The sequence below is a fragment of the Primulina eburnea genome, chromosome 11 (assembly GCF_022965805.1).
Source record: "Primulina eburnea isolate SZY01 chromosome 11, ASM2296580v1, whole genome shotgun sequence".
NCBI lineage: Eukaryota > Viridiplantae > Streptophyta > Magnoliopsida > Lamiales > Gesneriaceae > Primulina > Primulina eburnea.
This window is the reverse complement of record NC_133111.1, coordinates 36639759-36660703: the sequence shown is the minus strand read 5'-3', so window position 1 is coordinate 36660703 and position 20945 is coordinate 36639759. Positions and strand designations below refer to the sequence as shown.

General features: G+C 40.4%; 2 protein-coding genes across 2 annotated transcripts; both read right to left on the bottom strand.

The window, feature by feature from the left end:
* Positions 1-1756, bottom strand: LOC140804988 (uncharacterized). The gene is made up of 4 exons (XM_073161165.1): positions 1619-1756; positions 966-1224; positions 582-770; positions 1-504 (listed from the first exon to the last, which is right to left on the bottom strand). Exons 1-4 carry the CDS (start codon positions 1708-1710, stop codon positions 109-111), a joined length of 936 nt encoding a protein of 311 aa, XP_073017266.1. The 5' UTR covers positions 1711-1756; the 3' UTR covers positions 1-108.
* Positions 1757-9796: 8040 nt separating this feature from the next.
* Positions 9797-12447, bottom strand: LOC140804925 (uncharacterized). The gene is made up of 3 exons (XM_073161082.1): positions 11180-12447; positions 10167-10711; positions 9797-10095 (listed from the first exon to the last, which is right to left on the bottom strand). Exons 1-3 carry the CDS (start codon positions 11445-11447, stop codon positions 9973-9975), a joined length of 936 nt encoding a protein of 311 aa, XP_073017183.1. The 5' UTR covers positions 11448-12447; the 3' UTR covers positions 9797-9972.
* Between the last annotated feature and the right edge of the window lie 8498 nt (positions 12448-20945).

The window sequence follows — 20945 nt, the reverse complement described above, 5'->3', positions numbered from 1 at the left end:
CATTAAATCAAGAGATTGTTTATGGATTGCATTCCAAAACATGTTAATATTTAACCATGAATTCTTGCTAAAAGCAACTCAAAAATGTATATAAAAGAAAAACAACTTTCAGAAACTAATCTCACGCCTTTCAGCAAAAAACTTGCCGCTCACAAATTGATCCGGAAGCAAGGCAAGCCACACCGCGGTGTCGGCTCCTTCCTCAGGTGAAACATGGCCAGCCCAGCCAGTCATTGCAGTCTTCACCCACCCCGGGCAGTAGCAATTTATATAAATCTTACGCCCTTCCGGCCGTTGCGATAATATCCTTGCCATTAGCCTCGTGTATGTGTTGACTGCTAGTTTTGACAATGAGTAGTCCGTGAAAACTTGAGGCCATCCATTGTCTCTCCAACTCCCATCTTTCACTTGTTCTAGAAATGTGTTCATCGTCTGGTCGATCAGCTCCTCCGACAGCGACTCGTCGTCTTTCAGTTGCTTTCGGAGATCAAGATTTCCAATTCTCTACATGCCCAATCAACCAGATATTTATAACAATCACGAGGATGGGATATGAGAAAGGGACCAACACCATTACTTACATTTCGCTTCCCGTCCAATCTTCCTAACCGCGAACTCACACTAACGATACGAGCACCTGAATCTGAAGGCCTCATAAGAGGTATCATGGCTTTGATCATGTTCTTGGTCCCAAAGTAGTTGGTACCAATTACTTTTTCAGCAAATTCCTCAAGGTTGTCCATGTTGGAATTTATTCCTGCATTATTCACCTAATCCTCACATAATCAGCAGCGTTTTATAGAAGAAGAGAGTTGTATTCTTATCATATGATAATGCTCTACTTTTGAGATGATTTCATGCGTGGATGTGTAAAAATGATGCACACCGCGAAGAAATTGTCAGCAGTTTCCCCGCAAATTACTCTATGGTAAATGACAACAAACATCTAGGAAGAGGGTTTTTACCAAAATATCAATACCACCATACTTTTCTTGAACCCAATGAGTAAAAACTTCAATTGATGAAGCATCAACAATATCTAGTTGATGGAATACAACATTGAGGCCTCCTTCTTGCAAGACCTTTGCTGCTTCTTCTCCAACCTCTTCGTCACGAGAGGTCAGAATAACGGTTAACCCGTGCAACGCGAGCTGATGCACAATCTCGAATCCTATTCCCCTGTTTGCACCGGTGACAACTCCAATTGTGTCCGAGGTCCACCATCTAAACATGTATGCATTCATGGTTATCAAAAAGTACTCATTTTTTAATCCTCTAATCTATCTTGGTTCTTTGACACTATTCAAAAATTACATATAATATAGAACCGAAAGGAAGCACCATATACAATATTGTACAAGCTTATCAAAACCATTCGGATCACAAACTCTAACGCACCTCATCATCTAATCATCGCATTATTCACGTCGTAAATATGACATGATCGAACGACATATCATATCGAGGGGTAATAGATATAAAACGCTCGATTTCCAACGTCGAAAATTTTGAAATGATCGTCAACAAATCTTTGATCCGGTTAGATCGAACGTGGCTAAGACAAATACAAAAACAGAGAATAGTAGATCTCATTGCATTGCATTTCATATTAACTAACCTTTGGTGATCGGAATATGGGATGGTACGGGCCAGAGAGATCTCTTGCCGCCGCTTCTCTCTTCTCTCTTTTGCCCTCTCTTTTTTATCCATATTAGTAGTAAATTTATTCTTTTTCTGCTTTGTTTTTGTGTTTGTTAAATACTGTACCAGAATGTTGGGTTGTTTACCTGTAGATTTGCCTCTTCTTTTTTTTTTTTTTTTTTTTTTTTTTTTTCTTTTGGAGTTATTTGCCTCTTCTTTTTAAAAACTCTTTTCTGGCCAAACATATAACGTGCATCTAATCGACCGAACCCTTGAGAGAATATCGCAAGTGCTGTTCCGATAATTTTGAAGTGATCTCATTTTTTTCTTTCATGTGGACCAATGCATTACATCACATGAAAAACACACTTGATCTCTTTATGAATTATAACCACCCGAGAATACCCGTAAGAAGGGTCCGAACTAACCCTTTATCTTGCACAATACCTTTCTGATGTGTATAAAATCAATTATTTGTTGGGTTAATAAAATATATTAGGTTTAGCACTATTGAGGTCCAAAATATAGATTGTGCTTGCAGAAGCTCAAGCCCATTAGACGCTCTTTAAAATCTATAAATAGAGGAGTTTACGGACAATTCAAGGTATACTCTCATTTTACAAAAGTTCTCTAGTTCTCTGAGTTTTCTTTAAACTGCTTACTGACTTGAGCGTCAGAGTGTCTACATCAGGAACCTTTCCGACGCCCACTTAACGAGTGTTCATGACACAGGTGATGCCGCAAATTAACTGTATATTGTCTACGTGGATCCATTTACCAGCCAGGTGAGCTCATTTACGGGCCAAGTGGACCAGTTTACTAACCAGTTGAATCTTGCGTCCACAGTCTATGCGATTCATTTATTTAGCCGCATCAGCTTGGCATCGTCCGTGGGAACAGCAGTCACTTTGTCACTCGAGGATGCACACTCGTTCGCACACCTCTCGCAATGTTAGGGGTGAGGTACACCCGCCTATTAATCATTCGCAGTCAGAGATGCTCATCACCCAAGAATGATGGAAGAGACAGCCACTAGCGCAGTAGCTGAAGCAGTGGCCCAGATACTCGCACATTATCCACGCATCGATACAGGTGAAACAACTCCCAATGACCGTTCGACTTCCCATAACCCCAACAAGACGACAAGGCACAATGATGAAATAGGCAACGGAGATGAATCAGATGGTCGTACACATTGTCCCCTTCCACGTAGAGAAAGTATTTCGCTCCATACTTACGAAGGATCTCGCACTTCGAATGAACAAGATAGCCGGTTGCCATTTTACCTGCACGGTGTAGCCCTTTTACTACTGCCATCTTAGCTGAGTCGATACCAGTGGGAGTTAAAATACCCAACTTTCCAGAGTATGAGGGAATGGGCGACCTGCAAGATCATCTCGACAAATTCTATGCGAAGGCAGATTTGTACGATATTATGAGGTTGCTTACTTTCAAAATCACTACAAGAAAAATGCCATACGACAACAGTTAAAAATCATTGTCGTAGCCATTTTAAAACTGTTGTTAAAGCCAGTGCTGTTAAATGGTCCGCTCAAAGACAACGGTTTGTGACGTTGTCGTAGCTACATTTTGCGACGGTTTTCAAATGAAAAACTGCTGTCGTAGCTACAATTTGCGACGGTTTGGATAACCGTGGCAAAAGATATTTGCGACGGACAAAATATTGTCTCTAAATTTAGCGACAGTTTAAATTAACCGTCGCTAAATGTAGCGACGGTATTCATGTGCAAACTGGTATCTACTTAGCGACGGTTTATCTATTCTGTCGCTAATATTTTTGGTAAAATAAAAAAAATTTAAGAATTTAATAAATCTGTGTTTTGAATTGGTACAATCGTGTAAGAGATAAAAAAAAATTTAAGTGTTGTGAAGTGATAAAATCGTGTAAGAGATAAAAATTTTAATTGTTATGAAGTGGTAAAAAAATCGTGTAAAAGATAAAAATTTTAAGTGTCGTGAAGTGGTAAAATCGTGTAAGAGATAAAAATTTTAAGTGTTGTGAAGTTGTAAAATCGTGTAAGTGAGAAAAATTTTAATTATTGTGAAGTGAAGTGGAAGAAATTGAAGCAAATTTGCATGTATTTATATAGAGTGGTGAAAGAAAATGGAGGGAAGATTAGGGGGAACGATTTTTTTTGAAAATGGCGACAGTTTTATTTAAACAGTCGCGAAATTATAAATCGGCGACGGTTTAGTCTAAACCGTCGCGAAATGTAACGATGGTTTATTTTCAACTGTCGCCAAATTTAGCGACGATGTTGGCAAAACCGTCGCTAGTTTTAAACATGAACTGTCGCTAAATGTAGCGACAGTTTATATTACACCGTCGCTGATTTATAATTTAGCGACGGTTGTGTAAAACCGTCGCTAATTTTATCGACGGTTAAAGAAAAACCGTCGCTAAATATGCCACAAAATAGTTTTCTCTAAAAAAGTTGTCGAATGTCCCAAAAAAAACGCTAAAAGACAACGGTTTTATAAACCGTTGTCTTTGACCCTAAAAAACGCTCAAATAGAACGTTTTATAAAACCGTTGTCTTTAACCCTAAAAACCGTTGTTAAAATGTTTTTAACAACGGTTTTAACAAAAATCGTTGTTAAAAGTGTGTTGTCGTTTACTATTTTTCTTGTAGTGAATCTTCCGAACTACGCTATTTGGCCGTGCGCTTACTTGGTTCAACAAGCTCCCTCCATGAACAATAGGTAGCTTGGAGCAACTAACTCAGTGTTTTCTCCATCAGTTCTCAATCAACAAGAAATACCCGAAAACAACGACTTATTTATTTAATATAATTCAGAAAGAAGAGGAAATCCTGAGAGAATATGTACCACGGTTCACGCAAGTTGTGCGTGAAGTTCCCCATGTTAACCATGACCTGTTAGCCGAAATAATGCAGCAGAACCTCTGCCATGGAAAATTCAAGGAATATATAGCTGGAAAGCCCCCAAACACTCTGGAGGAATTTTTAGAAAGAGCTGAAAAACATGTACGCATTGAAGAGGCCATCGAACCTACGATACTTAGGGAAAGGAAGAAGGGAAGATGAGAGACCAGAAGGGACAAAGAAGGAGGAAAAACGAACGGCCCAAAGTCCAAAACTCCAGTACACCCCCTTAAAGGCACGCTTGTTAGACATACTGGTAGTAGCAGAGCAGCAAGGTTCACTGCAACCCCCCGCCCGGTGAAAGAAAATCCCAAGCGTCAGAAATCTGACAAAACTGTTGTTTCCACAAAGATAAAGATCATTCCACTGAAGATTGTTTCAGCCTTCGGGTTGAGATAGAAAAGTTGATCAAACGAGGATATTTAGGTGACTATGTGGATAGAATTCGCCGTCAGCAAAGAGGCAACAAGCGTCCGCATGACAATCGCCCAAGCGAGCAGCAATGAGAATGGGGCGAGCAGGCAAAAAACCCAAGCAGAAGGAGGAGAACATGCCCACATGAGGCATAATATCTGTTATAATCGGGGTCCGCCTATGGTGATTCAAACAACGCAAGAAAAAATCTCGCGCGTGCCGCCAGACATGATCAAAATTCCTCACACTTAGCCGTAACCCAGTCGATTAACGAGATATCAATGAAAGATGAAGAAGTGTTTTTTGGAGAAGAGGACTTGGAAGCCTTTCGGAGAGAACACAACCACGCCTTAATCATTTCCGCCACGATTTCTAACTTTTGGGTAAAGAAAATATTGGTGGACTCAGGAAGCTCTGCAGATATCATTTTTCATGGGGCATTCCAAAAGTTGGGCCTGAGGAATGCGCAATTAACGCAAGTGAATACTCCCCTCATCGGTCTTGTCGGAGAAATAGTTAAGAAATTGGGAAATCGCTCCACCCATATCTTTGGGATCTTACCCGTGAGAGAGCACAAAAATGGTGAAGTTCTTAACGGTGAAAGCCCCCTCGGCTTACAAATTTTCCTTGGGCGTCCAAGTCTCAATCTGTTTCGTGCCATTGCATCCACATACCACATGAAGCTAAAATTCCCGACACTAAAAGGGTCAGGAAAGGCAGTCGGAGATAGCAGACTCGCAAGAGAATGTCATGCGTCTATTTTGTTAAATGCAGTGGAGACTCGAAGAAGACAGGGACCCGACATATACTCCCTCAAGGGAAAGAAACAAAAACTTAAACAAGATTCAAATGAAAAGGGAATTCATTTCATGATGGAGAATCAAATGACAGATAAAGGATGACCGCAACAGAAGCTCTCAAACATGTCGAAGTAGTGCCCGGTGATCCAAGAAAAACCCTCAAGATTGGGTCAGATCTGCCAACGGAAGTAGAGAACACTTTGACAATTTTTCTGCAGCGCAACGTCGATGCATTTGCCTGGGGTGACGAACCATTACCAAGGATACCTCCAGAGTACGCACTTAATCATCTTAATGTAGATCCGCGAATGAAACCGAATAAGCATGAAAAGAGATTTTTTGGCCCAGACAAAAATAAAAAAATAGCTGATGAGGTGGGAAAGCTCGTAAAGGCCAGACACGTCAGGCATGTTTCGTACCCAAGATGGTTAGCAAATGTTGTGTTTGTTCCAAAGACTAGAGGTAAATGGCGTCTTTGCATAGATTTCACCGACCTAAACAAGGCATGCCCTAAAGATCTGTTCCTTTTGCCTAAGATCGATTTGTTGGTCGATTCGACTGCAGGTTGCGAATTGTTCAGTTTCCTAGATGCCCACCAAGTGTACAATCAGATAAGATTAGCGCCTGAGGATCAAGAAAAGGCTAGTTTCATCACTGATCGAGGGATCTATTGTTATGAGGTAATGCCATTCGGACTCAAGAACGCGGGAGCAACATATTAGCAATTGGTGAACAAGATGTTTGAAAAATTGATTGGGAAGAACATGGATGTGCACATAGATGACATGCTTGTAAAAAGTGTCCAAGCAATCAAGCATGTGGAGGACCTGGAAGAATGCTTCGAAATATTACGAAAGTATATCATGAAGCTAAATTTAGAAAAAATGTTCTTTTGGTGTACGAGGTGGCAAGTTCCTTGGATTCATGGTTTCGCAAAGAGGAATAGAGGCAAACCCCGAAAAGATAAAAGCAATCTTAAGAATAACTCCCCCGAAGAGTGTGAAGGGAGTAAAAGAATTAACTGGAAGGATGACTGCTTTGAACCGTTTCATCTCTAGATCTGTAGACAAAGACATGCCTTTCTTCGAAGTTCTAAGACGAGGAAAGAGATTCAAGTGGATGGAAGAATGTCAGCAAGCATTCGAAGACTTAAAAAAGTATTTAAACACATCGCCACTCCTTGCAAAACCCTGATTTGGGGACACATTGATAATTTATTTAGCGGTCTCACTGAAGCGGTTAGCGCTGTACTCATGGTGAATGAAGAAAGAGAGCATAAACCTGTGTATTTCATCAGTCGAACCTTGCATCAAGCCGAGCTCCGATATACCAACATTGAGAAATTAGCACTTTCCGCAAGAAAATTACGCCCATATTTTCTATGTCACCAAGTGGTGGAGCTCGCCAATCACCCTCTAAAGCAAGTGCTATCTAGTCAAGAGGCATCGGGCCGAATGGTTAAGTGGGTCGTTGACCTGAGCAAATTCGGATTTGAGTTTAAACCTCGACCAACTATTAAAGCACAAGTTCTCGCAGATTTTCTTGTTGAAATGACCATTAATCAGGCAGAATGCTCCATCCCGACTTGGGTGGTCTATGTCGATGGATCCTCAACTTCGCACGGGAGCGGATCCGGGGTGTTGATAGAAAGCCCTCAAGGTGATAAATTGATGTATTCCATCAAATTTCAATTCCCCACGCCAAATAATGAGGTCGAATATGAAGCACTCGTAGCAGGAATTAAGTTGGCTCTGTCGGTAGGAGCCAAGAAGTCTGGTGGTACTCAGTGATTCCCAGCTAGTCGTTAACCAACTCGATGGAACTCAATGGTGGTACATAGTGATTCCCATGGAATTGGTTAAACGGTGTCGATCTTGCCAAGAGCACGCCAATCTCCATCACCAACCCGTGACCTTGTTACAACCACTTGGAATCCCCCTACCCTTTGCCCAATGGGGAATAGACCTGGTGGGACCTTTCCCCCCAGCTATGGGGCAGAGAAAATTTCTCATAGTTGTCATAGATTATTTCCCGAAGTGGGTCGAGGCAAAGCCATTGATGAACATTTCGGAGAAAGACGTCATAGGTTTCATGTGGAAAAACATAGTGTGCGGGTTTGAGATTCCCTGCACTGATCTCGGAAAGTGGCACCCAGTTCTCTGGAGCAAAATTAAAAAAGTGGTGTCAGGGTCTTTCTATCAAACAACTATTTACGTCGGTCGGCAACCCACAAGCCAATGGGCAAACAGAGGTAACTAACCAAAATATCTTGCATCACTTGAAGACCCGTCTTGGCAGCGCTAAAGGAAATTGGGTGGAAGAATTTTCGAGCGCATTGTGGGCATACTGAAGTACAACGTGCACGTCGACAGGGGAATCACCTTTCAATCTAGCTTACGGTGTTTAAGCTTTAGTCCCCGCTGAGATAGGAGAAACTTCATTGAGGATGAAACAATACAACCAGATTGAGAATGATCAGCCCCTTCGAGCCTCCTTGGATTTAATAGACGAACTGTGAGAGGAAACATCCATTCGGGCAGAAAGGTATAGGGCACGCATGGCTAAGGCTTACAATGACCGAGTAAATCCAAAATCCTTTCAAGTAGGAGACCTTGTGATGAGAAAAGCCGATGTCTTGCGCCCCATCAGAAAAATTGACCCAAAGTGGGAAGGCCCTTATAAAGTGATAGAGATAATCAAGATGAGAACTTATCGCCTCCAACACCAAAATGGGAAAGTACTATCTCGGCCATGGAATGTAGCAAATCTGAAGAAGTTTTATGTATAAAGGGACATAGTTGAAAAATAAAATAATAGTTTATATTTTGTTGTTTCCTATGTCATCATTTTGCCCATGTATCTCCACCATTACAGTATTCAATAAGATTGTCAGTTATTCTCCAATGTTAGCAATGACTTTTTTCATGTCAAATATTCTGAATACGCTTGCTTATATTGACGACTTTAGAGAAGGTCACGATGAAACAAGTCTCGGGATATCTCACCACCCTTAATGGGGTTTTAGGACTTCCCTTTGAGACAAAATCTTGGGAAATTGATCCCCTCCCAAGCACACATGAAAACAGCATTATGTCTTCACAAACAAAACTACCACACGTCGCACAATATGAAAGAAATCATATATGAAGTCAACAAATATGAAAGTACAGCGGCCTTAGGGCTCAAATGAAACGATTATCCAATCCATGCGAAAGCACAATAAAAGATATTATGAAATAAATAACAAATGAAAATAAACAACTCTAAGGAGTAGTGATAAATGTAACTTAACTCTATGTTTCCTCCTCAGCAGGGTGGAGCTCCAAGGCTTCAATCATTTCAGCATTGTCTGAAAGGACATCAAACGCGGAGCCTCTACCCACCTCCAAGACGCTAGGCTCAATCATCATTACTATTTCTTCAGGCACAAGTTTCTTCCTCTGTTGGTTTCGACAGTCTAGCACTACCTCATCATGTATGATCATGGCACCAAGGACGGATCTATGCTTGGTCCGTCATAGGCTGTAGCCCAGCACATTTTTTTACAAGGATTTATATAGATTCAAGTCAATTCTAATTTTACTTTTTTTGGTAAATATATATAGAGATTTAAGCTCATTCTGATTTTTAAAAAAATATTACGAGATTCAATATGTCCATAATATCAAATTCTTTATACCATGTACAGAAAAGCTAAAGTTATCGGTCACTTCATTTTTTAATTCTCTCACGTCAGACATTAGTATCTCCACGAGTGCAAGCCATTTCTTTTTTAAAAATTTTTAAGTATTGCTTTTTATGTGGTTATATATTAATTTAAATAATATATAAATTTTGAAAAATTATATTGGTTAAACTTTTTTTTTTTAAAAGTAACTCTCCTATTTCAAATACGCTAGGAACAATAGTTTTTTTTTTTTAAAAAAAAAATATATATATATACACATTAAGTTCAAGCTCACCCTAACTTTAATTTTTTACATCTTTCACTGCATGGCACGATCAAGTACCTCCTCTCGAAATGCAGAGGATGCTTTGAAATTCTGAGCACCTTTCTCTTCAGTACTTTTCAAAATATTATTGCCCAGCTCAGAATCAAGAAATTGACCACCAGTCTTCACCTCAGTAGAATAATTCTCTTCAAGGATCGTAAATTCTTTTATCTTATCTGCAAGCTTTCCCTGCACTTGCAGCAGCTCCACGTTGGCCTTTTATTTCTCCTGAGTAAGATGAAGCTTCTCTTCTTTCAACCGAGCAACCTCTTCTCGTAGATTATCTTGATAATTCCGCAATTTCTCCTCCCGAACTTGCACAGCACTAGCTAACGACAAACTCTTCAAAGAGAAGACCAAACAATCAAAAAATAGACAAAACCTGTAAGATGCTAACATAAAAAGCACGACACCTGACATGAATTCCAGGCAAGGGAATGGGCAAATGAATCCGTAGACAGCGAAACCAAACGGACCATGACATATTCTCCCACAATGCTCTGTCCTTTCTTCCATCCTATCTCCAGATCATCCAAATCCCATAAAGAGTCAGCCTTCTTGTTATGGTTCACCCGGTCAACATATATATGCTTAACAGACGGAGTCTTGGAAGCTGTTCCTTGGTCATTCACACGGGTCTCTTTAGGATTTTTTTGTGTTTCCTCATACATTTTCTTTTCCACCCCTTCATATCCTCGTTTGTTCGCCTCTCCTCCTCCCCCACTCAGGGGCCTAATCTCCAAAAATTTGTTTGATGGCGAAGAGTTACTTTTATTTTGCGAGTTAGAGCCCGACCCACGGACATGCTCAGAGCGTGCCGGTGGGAGTCTCCTATGCATAGTGTCACGAAAATAATGAGCAGCATGATCCGCAGGCGCTATACTATTCCCAGCAAGCGGGGATTGCCTCCCCAAAGTGGTCTTGTGAACCCGGATCGTGGCCAAGTCAAATCTGTCACCTGCATATGAACAGTTGCGGAATAATTCATGTAAATAAGAGATAAACAAAAAATTATAATGCAAAATTAAAAAGGAGAAAAACAGAGTACAAAAAATACCAACAGTAATTAAATTCATAGGATTACAAAGTTCTTCAAAAAGACATAAATCATGACATTGAAGTTGAAGTGCATAGTGAGTCCCTCCCATCGCAATTACTCGAAGTTCTGAACTCCAGACCATGGGTATACCCCACCCACAGTCCTTAACATAGAAAAAGTAAGACTTCCAAGAACTTCTAGGAGACGGAATTCGGGACAAAAATTTACATTTAGCCCGAGGTTGGAAGTAAACGTGTGAATCTGGTTTGCTTCTACACGTCAAGAAAAGGGAGTGAAACAATTCTACAGATAAATGCATGTGAATTTCCTTCATCTTATGACAAAATGCCGAATAAACTATAACGGCAAATTGACCAAAGCTCATACCGAGGCTTTTAACCAACTCCACTAATAGAGGTTGCAGAGGAAACATAAGTCTCCAAGTAAAGTATTCAAGGAAAAGGGTGAAGTAACCCGGAGGTGGGTTATGACAATCATCTCGAGGTCCCGGAAACTTAATGTCACACTCGGGTGGTATTCCAAGTACTTCGCGCAAACTCCCGACATCTTGGCCAGACAGAGCATCCTTATCGTCATCGCCTAAAGGTTCACTCCATTCAGGATCATCACCCAATAAGGGATTCTCTAATGGCATAGATCCCCTAGGGATTCCACGAGAGGCTACAGATCGAGTCTTGGAGTCAATAAAAAAACCCAAACCACCCGAGAAGTCGAAGGCATCAGATTTTTAAGTGTCACTATCAGAATCGTCACTCTCACTAGAGCTACTTAGTATAGTTTGGCTATTCCGACAATTGGCCATTAGCAAGGAATACACATTCTCTCGAGGAACATAACCTGCATATTTGTTTCAATTTTTTTAACAAAAATAATACCTACAAGCAATACCCAGTCAAGCAAATCCAAAATTATATCGAAAAATTTAAAGTCATCAAGAAGACATGTTCCTTGATGGTGGGGATGGTGTTGTTCCTTGGAATCAATACAATCATGATACCACCAGTAGTTTCAAGACCAAGGGAGAGAGGAATGACATCCAGAAGCAAAAGACCATGCACCTTCTCGTTACGTTCCGTAAATTTTTTGAACAAATCCATGTTGAGTTCTTTGAATCAGTCACGTGTAATGGTGGAGTAGAAATCAATACCCTCATGGAGTGAGTCAATCTCAATAGCAGTTTGGGCAGTAAATGAAAGGGTTCTCTTTCCTCTCCCACAAGCAGTCCCCAATCTCCTAAAATCTCTAGGATCGTCAATGATGTCTTTCTTGTTCTTCCCCTTAAATGCATGAACCAAGTGGTTCGCCATTCTGTTGTCAAAGTCTTCACTTCCAAGGTGAGCATCACTAGCAATAGTAGTAGCTATAGGCTCCTTGTTGAAACGAAACTTTGCAATGGTTCACTCCCATCCACATTTAAATGCACTGCGTGTAGAGGCCACCAGAATTTCCACCGCCGTGTTCCAGAGAAGCCACCTAATGCTGTCCCAGCGCTTGAATTCCACAACCACCCCCCGCTCGCTAATAACGATAAGAGTCCGGATTATTCACCTTCGCTTTCGTCGTCCTCTCCGATCTCTTCCTCGTACTTTTCCTCGGCGCCGCACAAGCTTCTCACCCACAGCCATGCCCCGATCATCACTTCGGACATCAGTATCACTCAAAGCTCAAACAACGGAATAAAAAAAACACAGAGGAGGAGCATTCAAATTTTATTCCAACCGTGCGCAAATACAAATAACTATCAACAATACAATAAAACAAATACGAACAGAAAAACAGAAGAAACAATAATAACTAGACAGAAAAGACAGTGCAAGCGTGAAAGTCATAGAATGATCCAAAAGTAATGAAAATAGGGGAAAAAAACAATGCATACACATTTCTTCAATTACGTTGACTCAGCCTTTTTGTTATTGTTCTGTCCTCTTTTATTTTATTTCATACCTACTCCTATTTATGAGTGCACAGATGAGTTTTGTTTTCATCTCAATTTGAAGGAAAGATGATCATTCTAAAATTCTGTTTCCATCTCAATTCCAAGGAAAGGTAATCATTCTAAATATATATATATAATGTTTACGTATGTACTATTTTGAAATACTATGCAATATTAATTTCAAAAACAAAGAACCATCAAAAAAAAAAATTCAAAAACAAAGAAAACGTAAGAAAAAAAAAGGAAAGACCAGAAACAAAGATTTACAATCGTACCAATTACGCGGTTAGTATTTTCAACTGATAATCTATATAAATATGGTATGTAATAATAATACTAATATTTGCAAGGGAGAGAAGTAAAATATTAGACAAAAATCAAGTATTATATTTCCCAAGATCTCCAAATCAACGACACTCTTGTACAAAACCTAGGATATTTGATTACGTGATTTCCTTATGAATTTTATACTCTCCATCACCTACATTTACCTGTAGCTGCTCGAGAGTCAGGGGCCTATGATGGGTATAAGACCAATTATTTGTTGGGTTAATAAAATCTATTGGGTTTAGCACTATTGATGTCTAAATTATTGATTATGATTGCAGAAGCCCAAGTTCATTAGACGCTCTTAAAAATCTACAAATAGAGGGGTTTCCAGAAAATTCGAGGTATGCTCTTATTTTTATAAAATTTATCTAGTCCTCTGAGTTTTTTTTTTTTGAATTGATTATTGACTTGAGCAGCGTCAGAGTGTCTACGTTGGGAACCCTGTCACGCCGCGGGACGGGGGTTGGTTGACACCGGCGTTGCTCTCAAATATTCATTCGAAAACAACAAGCCTCAGAAGTACAGAATTTCAGAAACCCGTCTTTTATTCATAATAATCATTGTCTGTTACAACTCAATGACAAATGTTTTACAGCGGAAATGTAAAACCATAAGATTACAATGTCTGAACAGATGCAGCGGAAAATAAAACATAAATCAGAACTAAGAACAACGATTTTCATCACCAGCCCCAAAACTGACGTTGCTCCTCTTCTTCTATCAACTCTTCCTCGTTCTTATCTGAGATGGGTTTGGTGGGTGAGTGATATGATTGTCACACAGTAAGCAGGGGCGGGAATAGCTCCCAGTTTTCGAAAAATCATTTTAATACAGAAACAGAAATACAATAATATACTGAAAACTCGTATTTCATAACAGAAATCAGAATTCAGAATTTACAGGTTTCAGAACAGAAATCAGAATTAGTAAGTACTGAACACGTTAGTAAATTTCATGACTAAACTGATATCAGTCCCCTATATGTTCTCTCCTCTAAGGGGTGAGGCCAGAATCAGAATCAGAATCAGAATCAGAATTCAGAAAGTTCAGAATATATATTCCTACCATTAGTTCACTAGGGAGTTTCAGTGCTTCAAAATCATATATCAGAAATCATGCAGAAACTGAACTTTAAAACAGAATTATCAAACGGATTTCAAGATATTTATACATAAGCCCACTTGCCGTAATTTGCTAAAAGTGTTTCGGTAGAAGTCTGAAATCTGCTTGTTCTTGCTACTGGTTCTACTGCTCGAAAATCAGCACTCTCTTAGCTCGAAAATTCAAGTGATACTCTCAAGATTTGTGTAACACAATTCAGAGGTTTGAGAGTGTTATTTATAGTCCGAAATCTGACTGTTAGGCTCCCTATTAATGGTCATAATCTGCATTTAACAGCCTTGATTCCATTTTAAATGCTTCAGTTACAAGTCATGGGTTGGATTAGTAACCGTCTGCTGGAATCTCGTTTCTCTGCTGCTGGATTATATCTGCTGGAAACTACATGTCTGCTGGAAAAATACCAGCTTCTGAATATTATCTTCTGCTGGAAATCTTGCATTGCTTACTGAAATGCTTTTGCTACTGAACTGCTGGAAATTCGGGTTCTCACATCCCTCCCTCCTTATGAAAAGTTTCGTCCTCGAAACTTGGCTATACTTGATCTTCAAAGAGATAGGGATATTGTGCTCGCATCTTTTCTTCCAACTCCCAAGTAGCTTCTCTTTCGGTGTGGTTGGACCATTGTACCTTGACATATGGAATAGTTCGTCGCCTCAGTACTTGGTCTTTGTGATCCACAATTCGAATCGGAATTTCTTCATATTTCAGCTCTTCATTTAGATTGCCCTCAATCAATAGTGGTCCAGCTTCAAGAATATGACTAGGATCTGAAATATATCTCCTCAGCTGCAATACATGGAATACATTGTGAATTCTTGACATGTCGGGTGGGAGTGCTAATCTATAAGCAAGTGTTCCCACTTTCTCAAGAATTTCAAATGGCCCGACGTATCTGGGGTTTAGTTTCCCAACCTTATTGAATCGAATTACACCCTTCATGGGTGACACTTTCACATATGCCTTCTCTCCAACTTCAAATTCCACGGGCCTTCTTTTCATGTCCGCCCAGCTTTTCTGTCGATCTTGTGCAGCTTTGAGTCGCTCTTTGATCTTAGCAACTTTATCCACTGTTTCTTGGATCATTTCGGGTCCAACAATGGCTTTTTCCCCTACCTCATCCCAATACAGTGGTGATCGACATTTTCGTCCATACAGAGCTTCGTATGGTGCCATTTCAATGCTGTTGTGGTAACTATTATTGTACGCGAATTCGATCAAGGGTAGATGTTCGCTCCAATTACCAGTGAAGTCTAGAGCACATGCTCTCAGCATATCTTCTAGAGTTTGAATTGTCCTCTCTGTTTGGCCATCGGTCTGAGGATGATAGGCCGTGCTAAGAGTAATTTTGGTTCCTATAGCTTGTTGAAAGCTCTTCCAAAAGCGGTATGTAAACGTCGGATCTCTGTATGACAGTATGCTAGCTGGAACTCCATGCAATCGTACGATCTCATTCATGTACAATGTGGCTAGCTTGTCCAAATTATAATTCATGCGGACAGGTAAGAAATGTGCAGATTTTGTGAGTCTATCTACGATTACCCATATTCCGTCATGACTTTGTCTCGACTTTGGAAAACCAACTACAAAATCCATGGAAATATGTTCTCATTTCCATTCCGGGATTTCTAATGGTTGAAGAAGTCCACCAGGTCTTTGGTGCTCTGCCTTGACTTGCTGGCACGCGTGACACTTGGAAACAAAAATTGCCACGTCTTTCTTCATTCCACTTCACCAAAAATTTTTCTTTCAAATCTTTGTACATCTTGGTACTGCCAGGATGAACTGAAAATTTTGACTTATGTGCTTCAGACATTACTTCTTGTCCAAGATTATCGATGTCTGGTACACATAACCGTCCTTTCATCCACAAGATTCCTTTGTTGTCCATCTCAAAATCTGGTGATTTTCCTTCTTTGGCTTGCTCTTTCAGTTTTATCAAAGCAGAATCTCTATCTTGGCTTATCTTGATTGTCTCTCGAAGACATGGTTGTGCTGAAAGTGATGTCAGGATTACCTTACTCACATTCTTTCGACTTAAAGCATCTGATACTTTGTTGTCTTTGCCTGGATGGTAGCTTATTGTCAAGTCGTAATCCTTCATGAGTTCGATCCATCGTCTTTGTCTCATATTTAGTTCCTTTTGTGTGAACAAATATTTGAGACTTTGGTGATCCGTGAAAATCTCACACTTGGCTCCATAAAGATAATGTCTCCAAATTTTTAGTGCGAATACCACTGCAGCTAGTTCGAGGTCATGCATTGGGTAATTTTGTTCATACGGCTTCAACTGCCTTGATGCGTATGCAATCACCCTTCCCTCCTGCATGAGTACACATCCTAAACCTTCTTTGGATGCATCACTATAGACGGTGTAGTCCTTACCTTCCATAGGTAATACTAGCACTGGTGTGGATGTAAGCTTCTTCTTCAAAGTCTCGAAGCTTTGCTCACATTTTTCATTCCATTGAAACTTAGAGTTCTTCTGTGTGAGCTTGGTGAGAGGTATGGCTATTGAGGAAAATCCTTCAACAAATTTTCGGTAATAGTCCTGCTAGTCCCAAGAAGCTTCGTACCTCTGTCACATTCTTTGGTCTAGGCCAATCCGAGATTGCCTCCACTTTCTTAGGGTCCACAGATACTCCTGCTGCTGATATTATGTGTCCCAAGAATGCGACGCTCTCTATCCAGAATTCACATTTCTTGAACTTGGCGTATAGTTCCTTTTCTCTCAACTTCTGTAGGGTGAGACGAAGATGTTCTTTGTGGTCTTCTTCACTTGACGTATATACTAGAATATCGTCGATGAATACCACAACAAACTTGTCTAGAAATGGTTTAAACACTCTGTTCATGAGATCCATGAATACTGCCGGAGCGTTTGTTAATCCGAACGGCATCACTGTGAATTCATAGTAGTCCTGTACCTTGTCCTGAAGGCTGTCTTGGGGATATCGTCTGATTTGACCTTCAATTGGTGATAGCCTGACCTTAAATCGAGCTTGGAAAAGACTGAAGCTCCTTTGAGTTGGTCAAACAAGTCATCTATCCTTGGAAGCGGATACTTGTTTTTGATTGTGATCTTGTTCAGCTCTCTGTAATCGATACACATCCTCATACTTCCGTCCTTCTTCTTTACAAATAAGACAGGAGCTCCCCACGGATATGCGCTTGGTCGGATTTGCTTCTTGTCCAACAACTCTTGAAGTTGCTCTTTGAGTTCTTTCAACTCTGCTGGAGCCATTCGGTACGGTGCTTTTGAGATTGGTGCAGCATTGGGCACTAAATTAATCTCAAATTCCTACCTCGCGGTCGGGAAGTTCGCCAGGGAGTTCTTCAGGAAAGACATCCTGGAATTCTTGTACTACCGGAATCTCTTCTAGCGTAAGTGCGGTTTCTTTCTTTACCTCGCTTAACATAGCTAGGTAAACTTCTTCTCCACTTTTCATGGCTTTCCAAGTTTGAGAAGCAGAAAGAAGAGTCTTTCGTTCTTTGGTCTTGCCACGAAATAATAGTTTCTCTTGGTGTGGAGCTTGGATAGTTACCGTCTTTCCATGACAGTCTACTAAAGCATGATTCTTGGCTAACCAATCCATTCCAAGAATTACGTCGAATTCCACCATGTTTATTTGAATCAGGTTTGCCTTGAAATTCTGATCTTCTATGAGAACACTAATATCCCGAGATAGAGTGCGAGTTTCTAAAATTCGATTTGCAGGAGTGGCTACTCTGTATGGTTATTCTAAGTTATCAGGCTTAGCTCCTAACTTCTTGGCAAATCTCTTAGACATGAATGAATGCGTAGCACCACAATCAAATAACACATAAGCAGGTATATTATTGATTAGAATGGTACCGGCTACTACATCATTTGAGTTGTCCGCCTCTTCTTGAGTGATAGCATAGACTCGAGCATTGGGCTTGTTCTCCTTAGGCTTATTTGGAGTTGTTCCACCTTGCTGGACCATTCCTTGGATCTGGAATAGGACATTGAGCGATGCGATGGTCCATCTTCCCACAACGGAAACATGCTCCAGAATTCCTACGACATTCATCAGTGTGTGTGAATCCGCAAGTTTGGCACTTGACTCCTTCTTTGTTTGATTGAGAGGAAGTGGTTCCTTTGGATGGAGCACTAAATTGGTTGCTTGAAAACCTAGGCCTCTTGAATTGCTAGCCCGATTGGTACTGGCTTGGTTGAGGACGTTTGAGTTTGTTCTCGCCTTCACGCCTCTTAATATCATTTTCAGCCCTGATGGCGACTCCCATCAATTCATCAAAACTATTGGGCTCGATAACGGCAAGGGCAGATTGAATACGGCTGTTCAATCCCTTCTTGAAGCGATGCATCTTCAAGGCTTCGTCTCCCATGATGGTTGAGGAGTAAGTTCCCAACGAGTGGAACTTGGATGAATACTCCACCACTGTCATGTTTGGTTCTTGAACCAAGCTTCCAAATTCTGACAGCTTCTGCACTCGAACTGCTGTTGGAAAGTACTGCCTCAGGAATGCCTCTCGGAATCCTTTGCCAAGTGATAGGTCCCGCCTCTATCATAGCTGGTGAGACTCCTTCCCACCATTTGGCAGCTTTATCCACAACGAAAGGTGTAATCACCTCTACTCTGATCTTTTGGGGAACCTCAAGTAGTCGAAGATGATTTTCCACCTCTTTCATCCAATTATGTCCCACCTCTGGATCGGTGCTTCCATCAAAGTTTGGAACTCTTGCTCTTCGGAGAGCCTCATAGTGCTGCTTCAGTTCTATTCTGAGCTGGAGGTGGTGGTGGTGGCTGATTAGCATTTGGGTTGACAAACCCTTGCAGCGTAGTTGCCACAATCGTGGCTATGGCCATCAAATCGGCCTGACTGAGTCCAACCGCTGGTGGTGGTTGTTGCTGCTGTTGCGGTTGTGCATCCTCATTGTTGCGGTTGTTGTCACGGTGGTTGTAACGAGGGTTGCGGTTGTTTCTTACTGGTCTTCTGTCCATTTCCTACAAGTACGAAAGTTCTAAGGTTGATGGCAAAATATGGACTCAAGAAAAGAAACAAAATGATTGAGTAATTGTTCGTAATTTAAATATGAAACCAATGGATAAAAATAACTTTTATTGATTTCCCAAGAAAGTGCAATTACAATTGAATTTCGAAAGGAAAACAGAAATGCAAGTGGGACAAGTGCTATTACAACTACTACTACTGGTACTCTAATCTATCACTTCTCCCAAATCTAAATACGTATGATCCTCTTCAATTTCTTCTTCATCTTCTGGATCCTCTTCAGGTTCTTCTTCATGGTTGGCTATTACTGCTTATAGATGTTCAATATGACCATGCAGAACTGCATTCTGGTCACTAAGAACTTCAACAGTACTCTGCAACTCATGAATATGTGCATCAGTCTGTTCACTATACTGATTATGCTGGTGCACGAGTTGGTGATTCTGATCCTTGAGTATTTGGATCTTCTCGAGTAGTGTATCACGTAACTCGATGAATTCTATCCACAGTCTCTTGGGAGGTTTCAAACTCTTCTTGAGCCTACCTACTCCTCCCTTCTGTCTCATGCAGATAATGAGCATAACGTTGAACATCACTCTCTAAGTTCTCTGCTCGACGCTCTAACTCATCTTTGTCCAACTTTAGGCAGTAGTTATTCTCCTTTAGTTTTTCTAGCTTCCTCTCTAAGGTCTTAATGTAGCTAATTTGGTCAGCCATATCCTACATCCAAAAATATAAGGGTAAAGGTTCAGGAATGATCTCAAGAATATAGGTGGAGTTATAGACAAATACTGGAATGAACAGAATCAGTACTGCCTATACAATTAACAGCAGAAATAGCTCAAAAATTTTCGATCTCAGAATTACGTGAAACATTTACTAAAAATCCTTCACATCAAGAACATGAATGGTACCAAGTTTGGTGCAAAAATACTAAGCCAATTAGAAATGAAAATTCCTCAAAGTTTCAAAATTTTGGAAAATTTCACGGAAATGATGATATCACTATCTAAACGATGGATTTTGGGATTCGTCGGCGGTGCTAGAATGATAAGTGGTTCTAGGTTAGGTTCTCCTCGTCGAGAGCTTTCCAACGCCTACTTTTAATAGTAAAAATTCCTCCTGGATCAAAAGTATGGCCGTTTGAAGTTTGCGCGAAAAACACCTCAACTTCCATGTCATTTGCAAGGTCTACTGCATTTCCTTGCTGGAATACACTGTCTACTGCAACTCTGATGCTTCTGCAATCAGTCTGCTGCTTTTTCAGCATTGTCTGCTGCATTCCGAGTCTACTGACTCAGTCTTCTGCATTCAGATCTACTGGTTTCCATCTACTGATTCTGGTTTCGGCTACTGGTTTCCATCTACTGTTTTTTTTATATGCTATTGTATTCTGATTTACTTCTCTACTGATTTTCCCTACTGTACGTAGTTAGTCTATCCTTTCAGTAGTCTATTACAGTAGCTTATTTCAGTAACTTTCAGGACTTATTTTCAGAAGTCTATAATAACTTATTATTTCTAGTTCCTCCTCCCCAGATTATGAAACCCGGTTCTGCTGTGATACCACTTCAATGTCACGCCCCGGGATGGGGATTGGTTGACACCGGCGTTGCTCTCAAATATTCATTCGAAAACAACAAGTCTCAGAAGTACAGAATTTCAGAAACCCGTCTTTTATTCATAATAATCATTGTCTGTTACAACTCAATGACAAATGTTTTACAGCGGAAATGTAAAACCATAAGA

Coding starts and splice junctions, on each gene's coding strand:
- LOC140804988 (XM_073161165.1), bottom strand. CDS start 1,710: ATGGATAAAAAAGAGAGGGCAAAAGAGAGAAGAGAGAAGCGGCGGCAA. Junction 1,225..1,618: donor CCATATTCCGATCACCAAAG/GTTAGTTAATAT, acceptor ATACATGTTTAG/ATGGTGGACCTCGGACACAA. Junction 771..965: donor ATGGTGGTATTGATATTTTG/GTAAAAACCCTC, acceptor TGTGAGGATTAG/GTGAATAATGCAGGAATAAA.
- LOC140804925 (XM_073161082.1), bottom strand. CDS start 11,447: ATGCCATTAGAGAATCCCTTATTGGGTGATGATCCTGAATGGAGTGAA. Junction 10,712..11,179: donor GGAGTTGGTTAAAAGCCTCG/GTATGAGCTTTG, acceptor GTTCATATGCAG/GTGACAGATTTGACTTGGCC. Junction 10,096..10,166: donor TTGCCTGGAATTCATGTCAG/GTGTCGTGCTTT, acceptor TTCTCTTTGAAG/AGTTTGTCGTTAGCTAGTGC.